This window comes from Astatotilapia calliptera, chromosome 3 (genome assembly GCF_900246225.1).
Source record: "Astatotilapia calliptera chromosome 3, fAstCal1.2, whole genome shotgun sequence".
Taxonomy (NCBI): Eukaryota; Metazoa; Chordata; class Actinopteri; order Cichliformes; family Cichlidae; genus Astatotilapia; species Astatotilapia calliptera.
In genome coordinates, this window is record NC_039304.1 from 15,735,222 (window position 1) to 15,760,753 (window position 25,532).

The following is a 25,532-nucleotide window of genomic DNA, read 5'->3' on the forward strand; positions in this document are numbered from 1 at the left end:
AGTGGCTTTTGATAAGAAGCAGTCCCGGTGTGTGACCAAGCACAGTAGTAATGTCTGTGTTGAGTCTGCTAACATTAGCAGTGAGTTGTAGCACTGACGCTATTAAAAAGTTAGCTAGATATTACAGCTTTACTTATTAAATAAAGTAACTTGTTATTATAGTTATTTTTGTGATAAGAAAAATTAACACCATATTTCAAACATTTGTTATATTGCTCAGGGGAATTTAGCTTACTGTAAGTCTGCTTCGGGATGCGTTGACTTTAGCTAATTTTACAGCTAGTTGATATTGGAAGCATTTATCAACTTTCCCACAAGATTTGGTGCCAAACAATTGTAAGTGAACTAAAAGTTATCCTAGCATTAGCACCATTCTCCTCCTTGATGTGTCATGAAGGTTGTAGAGCTGTGTTTAGCTAGCAGGTATGTCTGCTCTTTGCAGCTAACAGGTACTTTCCACTCCGGTACAATTTACATGATGCTTTTTTTCAATGCTACCAATAGCAGGCCACATGATATCACTTAAGACAAAAAGTAATCTGAGCACTTCAGTAAATTACCTGTTCCACCACATCCCTGAGTTCCTCTGTTGGATTGAGAGCTGGTGACCGTGAGTACATTTGAGTATAGAGAACTCATTGTTATGTTCAAGAAATCAGTTAAGGGTGATGTGAGCTTTGTGTTCCTGCTGGAAGCAGATATCAGAAGATAGTTACACTGCAGTCATAAAGGAATGGACAGGGTAAGCAACAACACTCAGGTATGCTGTGGTGTTTAAATCCCTGCACCATTAAACCACTGGCAGCCTGAACTATTAAGGCAAGACCATCTGAATGCAGCAGAAATCAAGGCTCATTAGAACAGGCCATTTACCATTTACAGAGTGCATGAAAAATAAGCAGCATGCTTATTAAGGAGACTGCATGTATTAGATTTTAAGTTGTTCAGTTTCTCCTGAAAACCTTTGTTAAATCGGCTGATAGGACATTTTAATCCAACAGTTGATCATTTCTGAAATGCTTTGTGTGAATACAAACTACACTGTGAGTGAGGTGAAATTAGAAATGAAAGATTCCTTAACGAGATCTCCGAGTATGCGTTGTTTACATATATACAATTTATTTATTTATTTCTACCAAGTGGCTCTATTTTACTGATCACTCACAACGGTGACTTCTGCCTGCAGACGTGAGCAGTGCATCAAACAGTTTATCCGCAGATTAGTCTGGCTCCTGGATTACTAGTCTGGATTACCTCCACCTTATTGAATGAAAAAATGCACAACGGTAACTAAAATGCAATCCTAAAGGACCGCAGAGAAAAGACAGAGAGGAGGGGGCGGGGCGTGATGCTGAAATAAGCCGAAGTGACAGATTATTTTTAATATTTTGAGACTCAGTCAAAAAACGATCAACTGTTTAATCCGGAGCAAAAACGCGACGTGGTAACGATCGCAACCCTTTCAAAAAAATCTTTTTAAGTGTCAGTCACATTTCTTCAAGCACACCGAGAACCTTTCACGTCAACTTTCGTTTGCGTTTCCATTTCTGCAACGGCAGAGATTTATTTTAAGTGACAGATGTGATGGATCGGGCAAAGCTGCCAATTAGCGGTATGAACATGCAGCGCCCGCCTGTCAGGTTAGTGGGGAGCAGATGGGTTAAAGATCTAATCAGCCTGCAACTGAGTTAAGCTGGACGCAATGCAGCTAATGGCACTAATGCACCTAAAGTGAGAATACATGATGGTTATTGCTGCATTGCCAGTTTTAAGGTGGCAAAAGTAAAAGAAATTTAAAAAAAATGTGGGAGACAAAGCAGGGGCTGAATTGCTGCCAACTCGCTGTCTGTGTGTGAACGACGGTGGGGCTTCAGTGCGTAAATGCTACTGAGAGAAACATGAGACCAGGGGAGGTAGAGGGAAAGGAAAGAAATATGCACATAAACTGGTTAATGCGCACAGGGGCAGGGGAGAGCCGCCCTTTGCAGAGACTGGAATGGGGGTGGGGGGAGGGAGTCCCCAAATGGTCAGAGAAACCCTTTCTGCAGGGGTCCATTGTCTGCTGACCATGACTATGAAAAGAAAGCTGATTACAGGAGACAGCGTGTTGTGTTGCTTCAACGGTTGCCTGCAGTTGATCACTACACGTTGCCGTTTCGTCTGATGTCTCCCTTTTGTTATCCCCACCTAAAAAAAAAAAGAGCTTCACAGCTTTGCGGTGCGATGCCTGGGCTTGCTTTCTCAGGTCTGAATTGCAGGCTGCGAGTGTTTCTGCTCTCTTTTTCCCCGCATCCTGCCAGATAAAGCAAATCCTCCCTCTCCTCATCTCAAAATGACTTGTGTATTATTAAAAGCTTTTAAATGGAGCAGAGTGCTGGCTGACTACCAAATCCACTGCCTTGTTGCCAGGGAAACACATACCCATGGTCTCCACTCCTCCTCCTTCTCAGTGCTTTTTTTCCCCCTCCCACCCCTCCTCCCCTCCCCGGAGGCTCATATTTCAAAACCATCAGCAGTCTTGTGCGCTCACACTGCTGCCTTTCAACTAAAAGCTTTTTGTGCTTCCAGTGAAGCAGAATGGAGGGGAGAGAGAGCAGATGGGAGTGGTTAGAGGAGAGGGGAGGGAAAATAAAGGGCCTCCCTCACCGTTGCCAGGGCAACTTGATGTCACGGTGACATCACGCACCACTAAAAGCTTTTAACCGGATTCCTCTCCTGCCTTAGGCCCCATTTTGAGTCCTCTTTCAGCTAGACTAGGGGGAAAGGCACAGGCAGGGTGGTGGTGTGTGTGTGTGCCTTCCTGCTTCTATCCCTCCATTACTGGAGACTCAACACGGCTCTTTAGCGAAGTAAAAGGCTTTCAAAACCAACCTCTAAAGCTCTGCAAACAGAACCAGCACAGGTCAAGAGAGTCATTTAAAAAAATTTAAAAAAAAAAATGGCATCAGAGGATGGTTTCAGCTACCTGATGCCAGGCCACAGTGAGAAACACAGACGGGCCCCGAACTGGACCGATGGCGAAATGAAAGCCCTCCTGTACGTGTGGGAGGAACACCACAACGAGCTGAAAATGAGCAAGAGGAACGCTAAGGTTTACGAGAAGATGTCCCAGAGGTTCTTTCAGCTGACAGGAGAGCAGCGCTTCAAGGAAGAAATCAAGATGAAAATCACCAATATGTCTTTTCAGTACAGGCAAGTGCAAAACCCCGGTCCAAAGTCGTGGCTCCAGCTGCTGCATGACCAACCCCCCCCCCCCACCACCACCACCACCCATTTTTTTTTGTTTTTGTTTTACATTTTCTCTGCTTTAACAGGCGACTGAAAGCTACAGTTGGCGAAGGCAGCGAGGCGCCGGATTGGCCGTACTACAAGGCCATAGAGAAGATCCTCTCCAAGCCGCTGGAGAACGGCAGGGTGAACTCTTTGGAGTTTCAGGCCTCTGCAGCGGGTCCCTCCACTTCCTCCCAGTCGACAGACAACCTGGTGCCACAGTCAGACGAGGGGCTGATGGGATTCCTGCCAGAGTACACAGGCTCCTCGGACGAGATGGAGATCAAACAAGAGCTGGACTCGCTGAGCTCTGATAGTGAGCACACACAGGGCTCCAGGTAACAGGAAATAGAGGAGACACACAGTGCATGTGTGTGTCATAGTGAATATGTGCACTTTTGAAACACTCATAAAGATAATAATAGATGAACTGACCTTTGTATGCTATTGTTTCAGAGAAGCAACCCACCAGATATACAGTTTTATGCAGTTTTCAGCTTGCCAGCTATAACTGAAAGTGACTACCTTTCCTCAGCTGGGTTACTTGTTGCTATGCTTTATTTAAACCTTGAATGCTAAAATTACATACACGATTGCTTTTTTCTCTCTGCGTTTTAACAGTTTTGTTAGTTTCTGTAAAGTATACTTACTTTACTTACTTACTAATAATCTGTGTAGGTCTGTCTGTTCCTCTGATCCACTCCAGACTTGGTGAGTCTGTCGCTGGGGACTCTGGCAAGGGCAGTGCTCAATTTTGAGGTTGTTTAGATGAGCGGTTCTCTTTTTTTTTTGGGGGGGGGGGGGCTAAACGTAGTTCCTTGTTAAAAGTGTTTCCACACTGACAGACACACACACTATCTTTCTGGGGACATTCATGCAATCCCAAGCCTCTTAACTCTACGTTTAGCCATAACAGCTAAGTGCTAAAGTCTTAAATTCACCCTAATTCTTTAACCCTAAAACCAAGCCTTAGCCCTCAAATCAACTTTTAATGGGCTGAAAAATGAGTCAAAAAGTTCTGGCTTTAAAAAAAACCCCTCATCACTCTGATGCACTAAAATTCAATCTGGATGTGTTTTCTTGTCATTATTGTTGTTGTTGGCATTAGTTTCCTGTGGCACACCACAGCAAACGCTCACTCATGCTTAGGGATGGGTATCGAAAACCGGTTCTTGCTGAGAACCGGTTCCCTCTGTTTCAATTCCTTGGAATTGTTTGCCATTTTTGCAAACGATTCCCTTATCGATTCCCGTCGCCATGAATTACGTCATTTACCTGGCAGGAAACATGGCGGCTCAAACGCTCAAAAGTTTGGTTATACTTTACGAGAACGGATGACAACAGGGTAACTTGCAATACTTGAAAAGTAGATATTTCATTTCAGGGAGGAAACACTACGAATATGCAAAAGCATTTGCTCACAAAACACACGATAACCTTAAATGAATGTCGTGTTTTTAATTCCGCTCCAGACTCGTTAATCTCAACCCAGCAGCAGCGGTAACGTTTGTACGTCCTCTCCCGTTAATCAACTAACAGTGCATATTATGTTAGCGCGATCTGCCTTATTACAAAACCTGCCATTACTGTGCATTTAGGTGACCATGATGAGACAGACAGACAGAGTCTGGCTCAGATGCTGCCAGTTCTCGCTGCAGTCTACTGGTAGCGTCTCCTTTCAGGCCAGGATAGACTAATGTCACAGAGCAGTGTCTAAGTTTGTGGTTTACACCCATTTGCCACAGCAGATGTGTTTAATTGTAGGCAGGGACATTACTGGATATTCTTGTGTAATTGTAATTATTGCTACAGAAGAATATTTATTTTATTATTTTACATTTACAATTTTTTTCCTGGGGACCCTGTGACACCCCATTGAAGAGCCGTAGGCTGTGTATCTCTTAAGATCTCACTGTTGGGTTTGTAAGGCCATGTTACTCCTAAATTTCTATCTTGTTCAAAGAGAAGATATAAAACAAAGTTCTAAGCTAATCGACCTTAGTGTTCTCCTTTTTTAAAAAGAATCGATAAAGAATCGAATCGTTAAACAGAATCAAAATTGGATCGGAATCGTGAAAATCTTATCAATACCCATCCCTACTCATGCTGCTTCTCCAGAAAGCTGCAGCCCACAATCTGCCTGTACTGGTTAGGCAAAATCAGAAACATGCATCCAGCTGATGTGTCCTCAGGGCTGTCTTCTTATTAAAACTGTGCCTCTCAATTGTCTGTCTTAATTGTCAGAAAAATCTGTAGATTGTAGCTACCAGTAATAAGCCATGTTTCACTCCCTTTAAATGCCGTCCATAGCATTGTAAAACACTTGCAATGATTTACTTCTATGATTTCTGCCTTCGGCGCGAGGAGCCGATGCACACAAACCAATGTTATGTTGAAGGTCGTGGAACTAACCTGTGAAAATGCGAACCCAGTGTGATCTCTTTTTACTAGGCACTGCCTGCTCTGAAAGGTTCCCCTCTCTGCTCCCCCAGCTCACATCCTATCTCGGCCAGGAAGAGGAAGGCCAGCAAGCACCTGTCCTTGAAGCGGAAGAAACTGCGAGTCTTGCAGGCTATGCTGCAGCAACAGAAGAAGTCGAGCCGGGCCATGGAGGAGACGTGCAGGGAGGTGCGTCGAGCCGTGCACCAACAGAACCTCCTCCAGGTCCAGTGCCTGCAGCTGCAGGAGCGCATGATGAACCTCCTGGAGAAGATGATCCAGCTTCCCGCCACTGCATCAGCCACATGGGGTCAGAGCGGTGTGAAGGATCCGGGAAAACCATAAAGTGTATATTTTTTGTTTTGTTTTTTATTGGGGGGCATTGCCTCACCTATAACCTTGTTGAATACAAAAAAATGATGTATTTTATTTTGGCATTCCAGGTTTATCCTATTGTGAGTAAAGCTCTGTGTAGAAATGGTAGAGACAGGCATGAATACAGGCTTTTACCATTTCTGGAGGAGTATCATTTGTAGAAGATAAACATGTTATTGCATTTGTTAGCACTTTAGCATCAACATTAAGTCAGGCTCCACTGTACATTTTCATTTTAGGAACAGTTGTATAAGATTTCTTGATAATTTGCCAAGTACCCTAATAAAAATCACTGTGGGAACAACAGCCATCACTTTTTATTCTTTGCCAGGATAATTACATGTTACATGGGAGGTCTGATGCCAAAACAGGGCAATTTGATATATATGGAAGCTTTCATTCAAGGCAGAAACCCGCAGATTTGTTTCTTGAGAACTGACAACTATGCAAAGATAACCTGCTGCTGTCTTTCACTCTAACATCCCCCATCTCCGTGACTCTACGGTACAATTATTGGGATGCAAAATACACAGAGGGTGGAGGCTGACGTTAGCTGAAATATTAAGGTCTTTGCCTTTCAGCCCATTTTAAGAGGATTTAGAGAAATAGGGGGGATTAGGCTAGTTCCATCACACATTACACCAGCTCAAAGGAAGTCACTCCTTCATGAAAATGAGAAAGCAACATCATTTGTTTCCTTATAACACACTGAACTGTGTGGCCTGTGTTTGCATAGTATGCTCATTGCTCACAGCCGTAATAAATAAATCATAAAGTGCAACGTCATTGCATTAGACTTCTAATCCTGTTGTTATATAGTGGTTTGTCAAAACGGCTGTCAGCTTCTTGCAAATGAGTAAGCTACACCGCACATGAGTAGTAAGGCCAGGGGTGAGGCAACCGTTGCAGCCCTTTGACCAGAGTTAGTGTTTACACACCATCCGCCGTAAAGAGCCGCAGTCGAGTGGAGGGGAAGGAGTTAACCAGAGGCAAAGTGGATGAGACATACTGCAGTAACCGCAGTCATATGGGTAAGACCTTTTTTATTTTTACTTTTTGGTTTTTAAGTGATCAACTTATCACCATTGCATGGGCAGTGCCTTTTAAATTTCATTATATTCCTCCTTTTAGACATATGTCAGGGGTGATTACAGAGTCTCCAGAGAACTTTCTGTGCTCTCACTTGTATACTTAAGCAGAGTTATTTATTAAAAATATCATATATAAAAAAAATAAATATATACATACTTTACTTTACTTAAGGGAAAAATGAAGCTTGTCAACTGCCATCATTGTCAGCCAATAGCGTCACTCCCACTGTTTGAATATTGAACGCAAAGGAGATGCTGATTGGCCAGTGGGAGGAGTCACATGTTCCGGAGACGTTACGCTGTCATGGTTACAGTGAAAGACGCTTTGTGTTTTCCGTGATGAGTGAATGGATGGAGGTGGTGCCCTCGAGCTCTGCCATATGGAATACCGAATCACTGCAGGGAGAGAATAGAGAAAAAAAATGGACGCGTGAAGCGGAAAATGTAAACGTGGTAGACTCGTGTTAACGTAAACGTAAAACCCGTGGGCTTTTTTTTTCTGGCACAACTTTAAAAGCAGGTACTGTTAATTTTTTTTTTCCCGATAAGGCCTTAATTGTTGTCAAAGTTTCGAGCTACGTTAACATTTTTTGTCGCTTTAAAGTTGCCAAAACTCTAAAAAAAAGTAAAGCAGGAGCTAGCTTTCGCTATTTTTGTTTCGGTTTTTTTGCCCTCATAAAATGACTCGGGCGGTGACTTAAGTGTTGGAACATTTAAAAACTGGCTTACCGACACCAGAGTCCTTCATTAAAGTGGTGGTGAGCAGGGAGCCAGCTGGCGGTGTGTTTTGGGGAGTGGGTGGAGGGGTGACTGGGAGTAATATGCGAGCCGTGTTTGCACATAAAAGCTGCCTCTGTTTTAGCTCTGACAGATAATTGCAGATATAAGATTGATGTGGGTTGCGTTACTTGGTTATTAAATGAAACTGATTAAATTAAATTAATTTGTTGACTAGGTGAGAGCAAAGAAAGCTAGAAAAACACCCTGCTTTTTCTAACACTGCTTAAAAAATGTTATTCTGTTTTCAGTATATGGTCTTTACATTATTTATTAGCAGTATTCATCAATAAAATAACCATTTAATGTAATTAATAAAATGTGCTGTAGAACTTCTCATTAGTTTTCACAAAGAACTTTAGAGCTGTCGTTTATTTGCAAGTATTTTTGACATTTTAATGCATGAGTTGTAATTTATTAAGTCTTTGAACAATTTGATGTGGTGGAAAAACATGTCGTCTTCTTTACTTTTTGTCCTTGTGTTTTGCTTTGTGTTACCATAAGACGACAACAACACAATAGTGTTGGCAACGGACAAGTGTTACAGTTCCCACATGCGGCAACAAAGATGAGGATACAGGGACAGCCTGAGGGCGCGAGGAGGCGTCTGGATATGAATGCATCCGGTGAGTTCAAGAGCGTGGAGGTCATCCGTGGTCGGGCTGGATATGGCTTTACTATTTCAGGACAGAGGCCGTGCATGTTGAGCGGCATCCTGGAAGGAAGCCCGGCATACTTGGTGGGGCTCAGACAAGGAGATTGCATCATGGTCATCAATGGAAGTGACGTGTCTACTGCTTCTCATGAGGCTGTGGTGCAGCTGATTGGCAGCTGCAAAGGACCCCTGTGCTTGGTGGTGCAGGCTGAAGGCCGAGTGTTGGGAAACCCAATCCTTAATGATGTGAAATTTGGGTTTCCTCAGAAAAGTGGCGTTTTCCAAAAGGCAAGTGTTTTCCGCACAGTCTCAGATGACTCAAGCAACTCCTCCTTTAACGCGAGTTGTTCGGTTGCCGCCAAACAGAGGCCGGTTTCAGAGCCGGATATGTCACAGTGGTCACAGCAGTGGAGTGCTTTAGCTGAGCAGCCAAGGGAGGAGACTTCCACGTCTGGGGATGCAGACTCTGTTATTACAGACGAAGCCAATCCAGACTGGGGTGTTTTGAACATGACTTTGGTGGTTGGCTACCTGAGCTCCACAGAGCTGATTTTGAACACTAGTGAATCAGAGGACTGTTCAAAGGCCATTCTGGAGAGAATCCGACAGCTGGGCACTGAGCAGGACACCCATACCCTTGTGATGATGAAGATCATGTTTGACTGCATTCGTCTTTGTGACGACGCTGGAGCTGTTTTGGCAGCTTTCCCTGCTGAGAACCTGGTCTTGGGGGCTGTGTGTACTGAAGACCCACGTTTTTTTTGCCTGGTCACCACAGGGCATATTATTAATGGCCGTGTGCCAGAAGACAGTCCTCTGCGTGCCTCCTGCCATGTTTTTTTCATTGACCCAGATCTGGGAAATCACAAGGATCACACTGGGATTGCTGGCCGTTTTGGTTTCAACTGCACTCCAGATCCAGATGCCTCGGGCTGCCTGGAATTCCCACAGACTCCCCCGGATGTTCTTAACTTTGTAACAGTACTTTACAGCGACATGGGGGAAGCTGTGGAAAGACTAAGAGTGAAACTGGACGCAGAAGCCCAGGAGCATGCCAAGGAGAACGTCAGCACTGCCAAACGTGGCAGTGCAAGCAGCAATGGGGACAGTGGTATTGGAAATGTTTCTCCCCCTGAGGAGAGAGCGGACAGGGATTTCCCTTCGGTGATCCAAAACCATCCTGGGGCCCACCTCCCCAGCTGTCCATGGGATTATCCTCCGGCTGAGGGCCTCACCCCAATAACCCTCTCCAAGAATGGCCAAAAACTTAATCCAGAGAACACTACCAGCACAGATTCCCTTTCAGAGTCATTACCTGGCCCAGATTCTTTAGTTAGCTTTTATGGAGGACCCCCACCCAGACTACAGTTCCAGTTCAAGCCCCCACCACCTCTTATGCGTTTGGATAAAAAAACAAACTTCTCTGGAGATCCTCTCAGAGGGAGCCAACGGTGGTTCTCAAAGCCAAAGTGGCCAAAAGTCCTGAGTAGTGATCCAGCACTATGTGAAACATCCAACAACAACTGGCCCTCACACAATAGTCTTAGTGCCAGCACCAATAACCTGCCACCTCCAATGAGCCAGATACCCTCGGAAAGATACCAGTCAGCTGAAGTCATGATGCTGCCTCCCAGGGAGGAATGGACCAGAAAGTTTGTAGAACAGAGACAGAAGCAGCAAAAGGATGGCAGCACTAGAAATGTAAGTAAGACACTCTTTCTTGTTTTCTATTTTTTTTTTACTTTAAAGCTGCAATCTAAAGAATTTAAAAATAAACATTTCTTATGCTGCCATTGAAGTAGTTAATGAGGTTTATGAGTATGTATAAATAACCTGTGATCTGAAATACAGGTTTCAGGCATTTAACTTCCACAAGAGTCAAATATGAAAAATCATATATTTATCATGTTTTTGAACCCAAAAGGTTAAAATTTCTTGATAGTTATTTACAAAAAAGGGCAAAAATGTTAGAAAATATTTTTTTAATTTCACTTGTGAGGGAGCCATTATATGCTTCCCCCCCCCCCCCCCCCCCCCCCCGTTTTTATCTCATATGTACTTTTAAAATTGCAGATGCTCAAATTAAAAATGGCACACAGCAGCCCAACTACCTGCTCTTTGTATGCTGCAGCATATCCAAGAAAGTAGTTTTAAAGGGGAGGATGTAAAATAGTTTATTTCAGACTGAGCAACTGCACCAAGGCCCATCATCAAATTAATAAGGATTATTTTGAGGTGTGAGTCATGCAAAGCTCTAGCAAGCTAGAATACAAGTCAGAAATGACGTCCCTGTAATAGGTCCTTAATATGTCCTCTTGAAGTACCTGGTGATGTTTATAGGATCTTTATAGGTGTCCTGACAGAGACATTTTATGTGATCAGCAACAAGCATGAGGTGTCCTGTCTTTCACAAACTCTTTAAAACTTTTTTTTTGTATTCTTGTTGAATTAAATGCTTTTACTTAAGTGCTGTGCAGGTTTCTTTGCTAAAATGTAAAGTTTATTATTCCTGTCACCTTGAGGCAAGAGCATCTGCTTCTGTGCTTATAGTGGCTCTTGAACTATTAAATGCTCAGAAAGAATTGAATTTCCCGACATCAAGGGGGTGTTAGTAAGTCTGTTTTTGGTGGCACCTAACATGAAATAAAACACCACTGCTCAACGCTCAGTTGGTGCAGTGTGTCAATTGAGCTCAGAAAACACCTGCTGAAAGTTAATGTGCAACTCTATAAAGAGGTTTGTTTTACTGTTGGTTTCCTCTTTGTCCACAAGATGTCCCTGTGTATCCATGAGCTCCAAGAACCACAATTACACGTCTAAAGTATCTCTGAAGTCGGCTTTTTCACTAAGCAACAGACTCGAATTAGTCAGCATGTAGGCGAGCTTGTGTTTGTAAATAACTTTGTAATCAGGGACACGTGCAGCGGGCTTTAGATTAAGTTTGGCTACAGAATAATCTCATGTGATATATTTTTTTTAAGTTTATTTCTTTAAGAGAAGCATTGCCCTGTGTTTCCAAGTCAGAGCTTGATTGCATCTTTTCCCAGCAGCTTGCATTAGATCAGAAAAAAAGACTATCTTGAACAGGAAGCCAGACAAATTACAGGGTAGAGCCCATGTCATGCAGCAGTAATTATCTGCAAGCAATAGACACAAAACCTCTCCAGTCACAAGAGTATGCGGTGGCTGGTTAGAATGCAGTATCTTTAAGATATTAGCGATTGTGTTTCCATCTGCAGTCCGAGAGACTGTGACATTAGTGTGCAATTATATCTGAATGTAGAGGCACCAGGAGAGAAATCTGTCAGATCTCGCGGATCATTTTAGATTCCCAGAAAGATGTGTTTGAACAAACTCATTTTAAATTCAATTCTCACTTTGCTTATACTGTTACATTTTCATTTTCTCCTATCCGCGAGTAACTCCATTATCTTTGACTCTCCGGGCAAAAACGTGTCACAAACACTTCAGTTCTCTGAAAATTATGACATTACTCTTGCCTTCAGGGTTCCAGGTTTTGGGGTATAGGCGCTATTCGTGCGTCTAAACGTCGTTCTGCCAAACGTCTCAGCCTGGCGCGATCGCTGGATGACCTTGACGTAAGTTCTTTTTCCTTCCTCACCCTTTATGCTATGAATTTGAAACATGGAAAGTGTTTTTTCATTTTAATGCTCGGATGCTCTTCTGTCCTTCCCATTCTGGTTGGCCTGTATGTACAAAAATTACCTCATTAATGTGGACGTTTGAACCATACCCCCTCCCTTTTACACTTCAGCTTTTTTTCTCTTCTTTTTTTTAACCTCACATTTCCGTTGCCTTGAACTCTGTGTTTGCAAGGGATGGCTCACAAAGTGGTCTTTGTGTAAGCTAGAGGCATGTTCCTGTTTGTTTGGTGTCACTAATGAGCGCTGCTGCACGATGGAATATCATGCTCACATTTTCTCATATTAATGTTTCTGAGGAACCCTCTTTCTGCAGTGGGTCTGTGCATGCACGTATTACTTAGGCACACTGATTCTGATTCATATTCACAAAACTACACACACACGTGCTCTTATGTCTTGTAATTGTTCCGAATGCACACAAACAGGCGCAAAAATGATCCAGAAAGTGGCAGACTGTATTGTGGGTCCACATAGGAGCACACTTGCAGGATCCACATTGCACTCAAAACATCACACCACAAATCTGCTTCTCAGGAATGTCTCAACACACACTAAAGAGCACTGTTAATAATAATAAAATGTTTACCCCAAGATGTCTTAAGCTACTTTCTTAATCAGCTATAGATTATAATACCCCCACCTCCCACTTCATCTCCTAATCCTCACTGTATGTTCACATGTACGAATCTGAGTAGCTTTTGTTTTTAAGCGAGGTTACAAACTTTTACCAGTAAAAAAAAAATTGAAAAAATTAAAAAGTGTATTTTTATTTTGTTTCATAACTTCTTGTTGGCTCGTGTGCAAAGATTTCCTCACTGTGCGTGGGTCTAACGGTGTGTTTCATTGTTTACTTTTTATGACTTACCAGAAATAGCTAATTACTTTGCATCAATCAAGAGTAAAATTGCCTCTGAGTATGCCATCACCCCTAGCAACTAAGACATCTCTTCTCTAGTGCTGTTATGAGGTGTCTATTCCTGCCTGCTGTTAAATTTAAAAGGGGATGTTTTGAGCTGTCATATACTCTGCTTGTACAAAATAACATTGGCTGAATAGAAAGGTAGGTGTTCTCATGCTTGAAGCAGTCTGTGAAATTATCTAATCTCTTCCCCCCCTTGTCTCTCAGCGTTAGTTTGATCTGTTACATTGTTTTGTAGATCTTTGATATCTTTGTTTTATCATCTCTATGCTGGTGGGACCTGCAGTGGCACAAACAAAGAGAGGCAGGCTTAGGCTAGTCTCAGTTGGCTCAGTTAAATACAGCATATGTTTTGATACTAAGTGTTGATTATCTACAGACAAGAGTACTACATGACTTCTGTTAGTAATTACATGCTATCTAAAAGATAACTATAGCTTCATTGTCTGAAAAATGAAGCCATTGTAAAAGAGCTTTTAAACTTGCATTCAAAACAGACAGCGGGCCTATTTGCTTAAATGCTAGTTTCAGGAGATTTCAAATAAAACAAGGTTTCATTTTGTAAATTAAGAGTCAGACTAACAGCTTTTCAGTCTCAAGTAGTTAGTTTTTCTCAGTTTTGCACTCACATTTACGTGCCCATTACTCCTGGTTTCAAAACACCAGCAGTGCCACAGTGAAAATAATGAGTTGTGAGTATCACAATGAGATTTCACTAATTAATGGGTAATCTTATGGTGGCTGTGTCCATGTTTTATATATAATCTATGTAGGAACACTATAAAATGACAGAAAAATGGAATACAATGAAATGAAAAAATGTAACTTTGCTTGTTTTGAAATATAGGGCTCATTTTTTGTGCTGTGCAACAATATAAAACAAAATGGACAGTTTAACGATTCTTTTAACATCAGTGTGAGTATTTCCAACTGACGACACTAACGCCTGTAGCTTAAAGAAAAATATTGCTCATCCTTGCTTAAATTAGAGCTGAGCTTCATAACAGGTTGATGTATTGTGGGTTTGTTTGTCTTTGTTTCATAATGTGCTACATAATGTGTTTTCAGCAGGTGGCAGTTTAAGACCCAGACTCTGTTTTACAGAGCTGTGCTTCTACATGTAGAATGCGGTTTGCATAGGCCCTCCTTTAATAAGATGTCTATATGATGATATATAGCTGCATATATTGTTCAGCATTAATGGTGCCTTCACAAATGTGTATTTTACCCATGCCACATGCACTAATGCACTTCCACAGATCGAGCCGTATGATATCACTATTCTTTAGTCAGTATGATGTGGTGTGTGTGATTTCCAAAAATCCCAAATTCAAATTTTCAGTGATAAAATCTGTTTTTAATCTGCAGTATTAAGTCACGGTACTGCTATACATTCCAAATAATAAGAGTTTAGGGAATTTATGATTTTCAGAGACTTTTCAGTGTGCACCTCGGGCTCTGCTCTGGATTTTAATTTCACAAGCTTTCATCTTGCAGTCATGGCCAGATATCAGGTTTTCTATAAGCAACTCTGTTCTCCCATAGCAAATTAAAGCCATCCAATGGCACCAATTTGGTTCTTATAGACTTACACATATGCAGAATTGGGTGGTGCCTCTTAAGCACCAGATTTGGAGAATGACCTGTTCAGGAAATGATTTTTAGCATGGGAATCTTTGAAGAATGAAGTGAAATTTAAGGACTTGTTTCCCCCCTACTTTGAAGGTTGTGGTCCCCTTCAGAGCAAAAATAAGTGACAAATGATGGACACAGCAAGCTGATGCACTGTAGTAAACTCTTTACCTCAGAAGACTCTTTAACCTCCTAAGATCCGAGCTCTTCTACGGCATGCATTTTTAATTTCTCTTTGATATTTGGGCATATTGGGGCCCGATGAATTTAAAAACAAAGAATTACCAGATTTTTTTTTTTTTGCCTTATTTTTGTTTTTATGAAAAATTAGAGCCACATATGAGGATATTTGTTTAAAATCTTGATAGAACAGTAGCAGTATAATGTCTTCATAAGTGGAAATAAGGCCTTTGTAGAGCAAAATTGAGTATTTTGGTCTAAATGACCCAAAATGTGATGTCCAGGTTAATACAGGGAGAAACTCCTGTCCAAGTGTTTGGTTTCTGCAGGATTTTCTGACTTGTGTATAGTTGTGAAGGACTGTTCTCATAACAAGCCTTTTCAGAAAACACACGATAAGCTCTCATTCAGTGCATCTGGACTCACAAGGACACTGTGAGGCTCTTTACGAGTTCCCCCTCATGGATAACTTCTGTATGCGTTCTTGTAGCATTTTGTGTCCATAACAATCTGAAACTATGGGTGACACAGTGGCCAGAAATGAGCATACTTCTGGAATCTTTCCTCACACGGCTCTGACATGTCATAGTAGTAGTAGTATTGTTGCTTTTCAGTGTTTGCCTTCCTTCTTCACCAGAAGAAGAAACTGCTATATAACCCTGTGCTTGTGTATGTAGTAATTCATTTTTTTTGCCCCTGCTGCTTTTCCCTCAGAGAGTACTCCGATGCTAAGCTTTTCTTCGTGCTGAAGAGCGTCCTGTTTTGTACATCCTTGTATTATTTCTCATTCAGAGCCCCACTGCAAACCCCCACCACCCCACACACCCACACACAGCCCCCCACATCCCACTGCCCCGGTGCTGTAAGCCTGTGTCTCACTCATCACACACTCAGCTGCAAACAGATGCTTTGCGCCCTCCACGCTCAGCAGACGACAGTGTGTTCAACTTTGCAAAGATGACACCATTAGCTGGCTGCTGCGACTGTGCTCAATCTGACTATGTTCGGAGGTGTTGCGGCATTTGAGAACATCTGTTCCTGCGAGCCGTTAATGGTTAATGCGTGCCGTTTGATTCGGGTAAATTTGCTGGGGAAATTTTTTGCCTCTTTGCTCCGTGCCTGAAGTTTCTCCCTCTCCTTTCCTTTTAGGTGTGGAAACATTAGCGGCTTTTGTTTACATGATTGTGGGTAAGAGATGTATGCTGTGGGCGTAGCAGAAACCCAGACAGGGCATGAAGACACAGACGGAGAGGGAGGTAAATAGAGAAGGAATGAGGAGGAATTCACAGCAAAGAGAGCGAGAGAGGGAGGGAGAGAGAAAAGGAGGGGAGGGATATTGATAGAGAGAGAGAGAAAAGAGAGAGGAAGAGAGGGGGAGCTTTTGAACTCTCAGTGGCTGTCAGGATTTTCGGCTCCTCTGCACGCTCTCTCCTCCCTCGCTCAGCTCTGCCTCTCTGCACTGCAAACACAGACACGCACCGCGCGAGATCCAGCGGATGGACTCTCTTACACACACCAGGCGTGTGGAGTAGCGCTGAAGACGGGCAAAGCACACAGCGCCATACATGGAGCAAACTTTAACGCTCAACTCCGTAAGTCACAAAAATCCTGCCACGCGTGCTCTTTTTTGCCCATTTGGTGATGGCACCTTCATCTTTCACACTAGGGATGTCTTGGCTGCCACACTGTTACTTCTTCTTTGGGCTCTTTGTAGCTCCTGTTGTAGCTTTCTGAGCAGCATACAGTGGTTAGCTTGTGTGGTCTGTCAGAGGAATGTTTTGACCAGTGCCAGCTGAGACTCCCATGTGCTGTGTGACACACACTACACTGCTGTATGCAGGAAAATGTGGCATTGCGTCTAGATCAGGATGCACGACGACTTTAAATTAGATGTCGTACTGAAAGAGTTTTGTTAAGTGACCCGGAGGCTTGTTATTGTAAACTGCATGGGGCCTTTTCAATGAAGCGCGCTCTGTTGCACTTGCCCCGAGAAATGACCCTTTCCGCAGCGAGTCGGCAGCACCGGGAGAAGTTCGATTAGCTGAAGCGACGTTGAGATCCGGCGTCGTCGCTGTCGGATGGTATTAAATCGGTATTGAATTCTCTGTAGCTTTTTATTCTGAGGGAGTCATCTAACAACCACAGTTTAGTCTGAACTTGAAATGGTTGCCTGTGGTTTTACCTTGCCCTTATTTGCTTTGTGCAGGCATGTCTTCGTGTTTGATTCACCAGCCATCTCTATAACATATCTTTCCTAACACATTTCACAACTACTTTCTTTGGTAATGTGGAATCATACATGAAACTAAGCTTTAATGACTAGTGATTTAGTCATAGATGCCATACTTCATTATGTAAATTTGTGCCCTATTTTTTTGGTTATTATTTTTTAATGCGGATGTTGGGACTTGAGAAGATGAGCAGGTATCGAATCTTCCTGTGAATTAGCAGTAGTGTAAGGAGAACACGACACACTTTTATGTCTCTGACATCACATGGCCAGCTCTGTTAGAGTGGGTGGACAGCTGTGCTCACGATATTTGTCCTTAGGCTACACACACACACACACACACACACACACACACACACACACACACACACACACACACACACACACACACACACACACACACAAAGCCACAATAAACACAATAAAAGTTATTTTGCTGTCCAGCTGCTCTGTGTTGGAATATGCAGCGGCCTTTAACCAGCTGAACAGATGTGGCTGCGGTTGCTGACTTTGCTGTTTGACCCAACTGTAACCACGGAAAATACCCGCTGCCTCACCATCTCTAAATGCAGGCGTACTGCTGCTCCACTCTTGGCTGTTGTCATACCAACATCACTTAGCGACATTTGAGACTATGGGAGTTTTAAAAAATTGTTTTTTTTAGTTAACCACACAGCCCTTCATCAATGCCTGTTGATTTTGTATGCGTGAATCAGAACGCTCTGAAGCTCATACATTCCCCTCTCTCTGTTTACCTCGCTCACTATTACTATTATTATACTTATCTGCTTCACTGAAAAGGAACCTACTGCCAAGGGTGTGGAGGTTATTCAATGAGGAACGACTCTAGAGCTGCCAGACTTTTTTTAACCTCCTTGGTAACAGTTGAAACATGTCTGGTGTACAGTGGACTGCTCGTTGTGTTCAGCTTTTTACCTCTCGCATGAAGCTCAGATAATGCCGGGGCATGTTTACTTCCCGTATGAGACGTTGAGCAAGGCTGCAGACAGGCTTGGAAAGTTAATATTGTTGGCATCTTTTTGGCCTTGTGTTGGCGCAAGATGATGCAGAACCAGGCCAAGGTCTTGTCGATATTACACTGTGGGAGTCATAAACATGGCCCACTGGTGAAGCCTAAACACTGACTTTACCTCTTAAACATTTTTTTAACATCATCTTTCTCTGGTCAACATCAAATGTGGTATTTCCAAAGCCTGGTTATTGCCTGATCTTGTTATTTTTGGCTGTGTAAAATACCACTTATTACTCAGTTTGCAACCTACATGTGTTAGGATGTTTCAAAGAAAAGGTTAGCCAAATTATGTAGTGCTAGATCATTCTCATATTGTGTAGTAAAGTTGACTTACTGTACCCTTTCTCAGTGTTTTCCTTTTTAAAATGTGTATATTGTTGCAGTGGTGGATGCCCAAGTTAAATATGGCCAGAGTATTGAATAATTAGGTCAGGGTACATACAAGTAACCTCGGTGAGTCAAAAGCTCAGGCTTCAGGCCTCTATAAAATGCCCAGTTTGAGAAAGTTTTTCAACTCTTGGCTCTCACTGATGTCACAGAGAGGGGAAAATCCCTAATATAGTCATCTTCAGAGCACAGCTTTTCTAGTTAGGAGGGGCAGCCAATCAGAAGAAAGTCTTCCAATGATGTCTGCATCAAGGCCCAGTATAATATAAATAAGGATTATTTTGAACTGGCAGTCATGCAAAGCTGCTCCAGTAGATGCTGCAGTTAAATGATGATGGTGATTGTTTTTATAGGTCACCTTTAAACAGAAGCTGACTGATTGTTTTCAAAACAGAAATAACTGTCTGACCTATTTGTAATTTTACATTGTGAGCTTTACCATACATCCTTACAATCTACAGGACATCTTAGGCCTGAGTGATAAACATTGGACCAACTTGCCTTCACTTCTTTCCCATTTCACTAAAGTGGCTTTGGGTTCCCAGCATGACCAAAGGGATTAGACAGAGGGGTTTAAGGTCAGTAGGACTTAAAGAGGAAGTAAAGAATTATGCTACTTCTTGTATTCTGCAACATATGGCCTTGTTACATTTCCAGATGGCAAATAGTATTAGTATAATCTTATCGTCATAAAACAAATGTAGCCATACACCCAGACTTTTCAGAAAACTTTAAAAAAAAAATTCGTTTGGTAAAAAACTGAAGGGACTGTGAGCTAATTATAGGTGTCTGGTTTCAGGTTGGAAAGTCCATTTCTGGTGGTTTTTCTTTCTTTCTTTCTTTTTGTGGAAAAGAAAGGGAGCAGCAGGAGGGTGTGGTCGCGTCTTATGTGGTTTACTCACCTCCAGCCCTCCAGGCTCATGTGTACACAGCCCTTTCACTGTGATAATAAACTGCTGTGGGAAAGGTCCTGATCACTGGTTTTGGTTGCCTTCTCTGAAGTTGTTCTGTTTTTGTGGAGTTCAGCTGTGAATTATAAATCGAAAGGCTTCTCATTTGTTGCTTATTTTGTATGCGGCCCTGCTTTAACACTGTGTTACTTTACAACAAATAGAGTTGAAGTCATGTTTTCATGTATGCTTTTAGGCTTGGTGGTCAGACCATTTTCACACATGATGGCAACCTGTGTAATTAATTTTATTACATTTTCATCATTACACAGTAGCTCTGAATATGAGAATGCAATGTCATGCATGGAACTGTATTTATCTCGAGTATAAGCCAGTTGATGATCTAATGGTTAAGGATAAAACAGGTCATTGCTTTCATTGCAATTGTGTGTCTGTTTGGTTTAAAGGCCTCGTGTCTAAATCAAACAGTAATTTCAGTAGTGAGAACTGATCTGACAACACAATTCTGACCATCCAATGAGTAAAGCAAAAGCAAAGCAGTAGAGTAAACACATCAATTTATAGGAATGCTAGAAGTACCTTTCAGCTTTTTAAAAAATAGCAACAAGCGCACAAGCACACGAGTCGCACCACACAAATCATACAAATGCCAGTTTAATCCAGACAGAAGCAGAGCTTTACCCATCTGCTCTGACTAACCTGTAATTATTGAGGAACAGGCAATAGATTACTGCTGATCATTGGGATTAAGAGATGAAAGGCAGCGTACTGACGGTCTCTTCCATGTAAATCACTCATACAAGTCTTTGAAGAGATAATTTGTTTACTAAATGGAAACTAAGTGGACCCTTCATGTGGCTAATAGCCAAAGGCCAGACATGTGACATTTCAGCAGCATTATACTGTTATGGATTGTTATCTGTTTAAATAAGAAATCGTTTCACTTAAACTTCCCAGAGGTCAGTAGCACAATGGAAATGTTGGCTTCCTACTCACGCTGGAGGATGAAGTGATCTTTGTATGCATGAATAACACAACAAGCTTAGATCAAAATTTCTAAATGACATTTACAGTATCTTCAGCAAGTTTTTTTTCCATGTATGTTTTTGTTTTGTGTTTTAATCTAAATTATTTCTGTGGAATAAGCAGATGGCGAGATGAGATAACAGTCTTGATCAAAAAGACGATGCTTTTATTCTTTTCCACTCCTCTGTCAGTATAATGGAATAATTACACATTAACAGAGACCTTTTGCTGTAATGGTTTTGCCAAGTTTATATCTAGAAATAGTGGGGAGGAAAACCAAAAAACATTTTATTTTTGTCAAATTCAAATGCTGAATGGTTTGAGCAGTGTTTTTTTTTAGCGATGTCACATGCCTTCTAACGTCATGCAAGAATCAACAAGTTTCAAAACTGTCACCGTAAAATCAAAACTAACCAAGAACATGTGAAGCTCAGTTGGATCACAAGTCCAGCCTTCATTTCTGGGCCTATTATGGCAAACAGCATTACTCAACAGTGCATGACATTAAGTCACAAATATGACTGTTTGCTCTGTACAAGTCATCAAATATCTTCTTCTCCGAAGGGTCTGAGTGTGGTTTCACAATCCTTGAACCACAGACATAACAGCGATACCAGATCTTACGAGACGGTCATTGTGTTCGTGTTTTTCCCATTCCTGCCCCTTTTGCATCACATAACCATGCTGACCTCATCAGATCCTCGCTAATTTGATAGGACGGCCTTGCAGATTTGTCGTGACAAATAAGATTATCACAGTAAAAACATTGGATCCTCTAAAAATCAAACACAGTGTTGCCTGTCAGGAGTTTCATAATTTTCCAAATCAGTCCCCTTTCCTACACTCCTTGCATGTTTGGAAAAGAGATGTGTCTTCCCTCTTATCAGCTGCCGCACCCTCAACCTCCCTCCCTCAAAAGGAAGTTGCCTTCATGCAAGGCGCTTTCTGATGTTATTTTCAGGGAATAGTTTGTCGGCAGCCACAGATAGCAGGCCTAGATTATTTTCCGTCTTGGGTCAGGATTGGTTGTTTGAGAACTTACCATGCAATTAGTCTTGTGACAAGCAGCACTTATTGCTGTTGTAAAGCCTGTCTAGAAATCTTTCGTGTGTTGATTGAATTAAGTAGAGGCTCAGCACTCACACAAAACCTATTCACTTTGTGGCAGCAGACGGCTTCTTCAGCTGTGAATGCTGAAGCAAAGAACAGAAAAAAGCTCTTTCTCAAGGCATTTTAACATGCTTTGCTCTTGTTGTGTGCTGAGACGTGCTCACCTGGACGCAGAAGGTTTTCCGCCCGAGGGAGGTCAAAGGGCAGGAGTAGACTTAAAGGGCTGAGGAGGGCTGTTCTGTGTCCTTTGTGACAGGAGCTATGGATGACTCAGCTCTGCACCAAAAATAGCTTCTAATTACTGCATGACAGATTTTATCCTTGCTTTAAAATAGAGTCCCACTTATATTGTTTTTTTTCATGCCACTGCTGATTTCTAGGGAGCAAAAAAGTTCCTGATATCTCTCTATGTGCAGATATTCTTGTACTCTTATACTGTATTTGCTCTCACGACAATGAGAGAATCTGGTGGCTCTGTTAAGTTCTTGTCCACTTAGATGAAAATGCAAAATGAGTGATCAACTTCATCCTATGTTGAAACATTGTGGTCTCTTCTAGAACCATAATGATATATTGACATGCCAATATAGTGGTCGATATTAGCCGTTTTGTAATATGTGTAATTGTTGTCTGTTGTGGTTGTATTGAGAGTGTCCATGTGAGGATAGATAAATGACGACTGCAGAACAAATCTACCTATGGGTACAAAAAAGGAACCTGAAACTGTTTGGCGATAGATGGGTATCTGTATTTATGATGGACAAATTCTAAAGTTAAAAATGTAAAAAAAAAGAGATGGGAGACGCACCCTTTAACCAGATTATGAGTATTGACATTCCATTTGTACACCAGAGAACACTCTATGGCTTGCTGTAATAACAAAGCAAGATTATGTTTAGACCATATTATAAGGATTCCTAACTAGCTACACATACCAAATGTTTAAATCGGATTTTGTATTTGTTAAGTAGTTTGTTGTTTGGGGTTTCACTTGCCCAATAATGTACATTTATTTAAGAAGAATGGAAGTTCATACATTTCAGTCAAATAAGGCAACAACTAGGGCAGCCTCATGTCACACCATAAATTTCTAGGTAATATAAAAATCTCATATCATGACATCAATGATAAATCAATGTCACGCATTTATGTTTGCTAGTGCCCACAACAATGAGACAAGCCCAGACATGTCTGAGAATGAGAGGCCTTTGTCAGCCTCCGGTGACAATTTAGGACTGAAAAAAAGGCAGCTTAAATAACCTTAAATAATAAACTATACTCTGCAAAAAGTAAACTGTAAAATGTTTTCACCAGCTGAGTCAAAAACACAATGTCGACTCAAATCCGGCTATGAAGGCACATGATGAGGAGAGATGCTAGTAGCTGGTGATGTTACTCAAATGTTCAGTATTTGTTTTTGTTTGTAAATGTATGTAAATGTCATATGTCATCATTTCTTTGAGACATTGCAATCTAATGTCCCACTGCTAGTAACGATGAATGAGGGAAGGCGCTATAAGCATTATTTATACTGGCTAGCAAAGGTTGACTCACTTAGTTTATGGTTTCAATCGCTACTTTTAAGATTTCCTGAATACAGAATGAAACTTATAGTTTTGGGTGATTTTATGTTATCCAGCACTTGCTTGGTTTAAAACAGCAGCCAGAATACCAAACTCAAGACATTAAAAAAAAGTCCGATAAACCATTTTCACGCTGCCTACGTCCATATTATACAGTTTCTAGTTCTATCCTTCCAAAAACAAACAAAAAATAAGAGTAAATTTAAAGTAAGATGAACTGACAAAGAGTTGTAAAAACAATGCCAGAACACTTCATACAGATGGCACTTTTATGTTGGTTTCTAAATTCATCAAACAGCTCTGCAGGATAAAATGTGTAATACCACAATTTTTACATTATGTTTTGTAAAACTAAAGAGCAAGCACAAATGCTGACATCAGTAAGATAGACAAACCCTCTCCAGCTGACATATCAGCGTGGCTTTACATGAAAGCGTACACATTGAGCCTTTTAGTTCTGCGCTACAGTGTAAAGTACAAGAAGGTACTTTCATCTGCTCTGTTATTTCCCGTGGGGTTACCATAGCGGATGGATCCGCATATTTGATTTGGCTCAGTTTTTTACACCAGATGCCCTTCCTGACGAAAGCCTTCCATTTATCCGGATTTGGGACCGACACAAGGACACAAGGACTACACTAGCTTGTGATATCCTGAGGTTGGGTTTTGTGTCCCCACCATCATGGCACTGAAGTATACAGAGAGATTATTGTGCTCAAAACTTACAGCCCAAATCTTAGTTGTTTGAGACGTTCCTGGAGCTATGTCAGCCCAGTCTAAAATCATAACAATTTTCACCTGTGAGCGGCTTGTCTTATACAGCTCCCTTTTTTCTTTAAATTTCTGGATAAAAGCAAGCTCTAGTAAACAGATTTATTAAATTACGGGCAGACACTGTTGCAAGATTTATTTATTTTTTGTGCAGAATCCTTTCAAAAGATCCAGTCTAAAGCACAGTTTGTTTGTTTCTTTGGGAAGTGTGAAGTGCACACCAGATGATGTAAGGCTTTGTTCAGACCAGTAAATGTAGTTCCCACATTCACTTCAGGAAGACAACTTCATTAATGCAGAGGGCTTTACGTAGCAAGCTCTGGCAGGAAAAAAAGGACCATATTTACAAAAAACTTAACTAAATGACATTACGTGTAAGTGTTTTGCTACAACTTACAGCGAGAGGGTGTTTCTCTTAGATAAATGAAGAGATAAATGAAGGTGCGAATTCCTTGTGGATTAGTTTGGAGCAAATTGGTAGGTCTTGGAGGCATGCACTGCGTGGGTGTTTTTCTGCTGCATCGGTTCACAGTACCAGGTGCTAAAAGCCTGGGTGAAACGGGATATAAATTGTAGGGTTTGTGATTAAATAAATTCACTCTAAGCCTGTTAAGGCAGTGACTGCTTTGAAACAACAACTCAACAAATGGATACACAGATTTTCCGGGATTTGCACTTTAAACACAATGAAACGCAGGATTGATAATAACATACCAGCCTGGTGCGTGTGGCACTGAATGGGGTAAATGGGGTAGTTTCATTTGCATTTGAGTTAATAAACGCAGCTGAAGATGTGCATGATCTCAAAGCAGATTCATCAACATGTGCTGCTTTTTATTTCCTGCCTCAAGATGCCTGAAAAAGATTTAAAATGCAGAAGAAGGAGCTTTTTGCACAGCATAAAGCAGCTATGGGCAACAGGTACTGCTATGTTGTTGTTGTTTTTTCTCGTAGCAGACTGTCACATTGAGTAGGTTTGCTTTAGTCTGAACATCTACTAAGACGGCCTTAAGCTCCCTGTCTGACAGCATGTCAAACCTGAGTTTGACTACTTCTGAAACTTTTAAAAAAAAAACATGCCGGGTGTGTGCAGGTTAAAACGCACAACTCAGGTTTTGATACTACAGGAAGTGATATATGTGTATATATGTGAGAGCCTGCAAGGAGAAACTGTCCAAAGATGTGCATTCTAGTGTATTTGAAACAATACTCGGCAATTTCTTTCCCTCATTTCTATTTGTTTTTAAATGCATTTACATACATGAGCGCACACCCACTCCAGATAGCCACAAAAATTCCACTACCACCCCTAACCCCACCCCCAAATAATCAGCACAGCCATTCAAATGAGATGTTTAACTTCCAAAGCGATCGAGCATGCGGAGATTTAATAAATAGGAGAAATCTACCATGCAAACCAAGCTGTTAATTTTGCTGAAATGAGTGGATGAGATACAGTGTCTATTAAGTCCGACGAA

General features: G+C 41.6%; 2 protein-coding genes across 4 annotated transcripts in view; both read left to right on the forward strand.

Annotated features, from left to right (window-relative positions):
• Positions 1 to 983: 983 nt before the first annotated feature.
• On the forward strand, positions 984 to 6,390 carry msantd1 (Myb/SANT-like DNA-binding domain containing 1). Its single transcript, XM_026161994.1, has 3 exons — positions 984 to 3,192; positions 3,315 to 3,608; positions 5,763 to 6,390. Exons 1-3 carry the CDS (start codon positions 2,939 to 2,941, stop codon positions 6,052 to 6,054), a joined length of 840 nt encoding a protein of 279 aa, XP_026017779.1. The 5' UTR covers positions 984 to 2,938; the 3' UTR covers positions 6,055 to 6,390.
• Positions 6,391 to 7,455: 1,065 nt separating this feature from the next.
• Positions 7,456 to 25,532, forward strand: part of LOC113018693 (regulator of G-protein signaling 12-like) — a 44,171-nt gene continuing 26,094 nt past the window's right edge. The window contains exons 1-3 of one of the 3 annotated variants that reach the window (XM_026161995.1): positions 7,456 to 7,695; positions 8,457 to 10,308; positions 12,114 to 12,206. In XM_026161995.1, the coding sequence (XP_026017780.1) occupies positions 8,521 to 10,308; positions 12,114 to 12,206 (1,881 nt within the window). In that variant the 5' untranslated portion in view covers positions 7,456 to 7,695; positions 8,457 to 8,520. Of the gene's footprint in view, positions 7,696 to 7,809; positions 7,934 to 8,456; positions 10,309 to 12,113; positions 12,207 to 16,321; positions 16,596 to 25,532 lie in introns of those variants that run through there. The other 2 variants (XM_026161996.1, XM_026161998.1) reach the window with 2 other exon arrangements.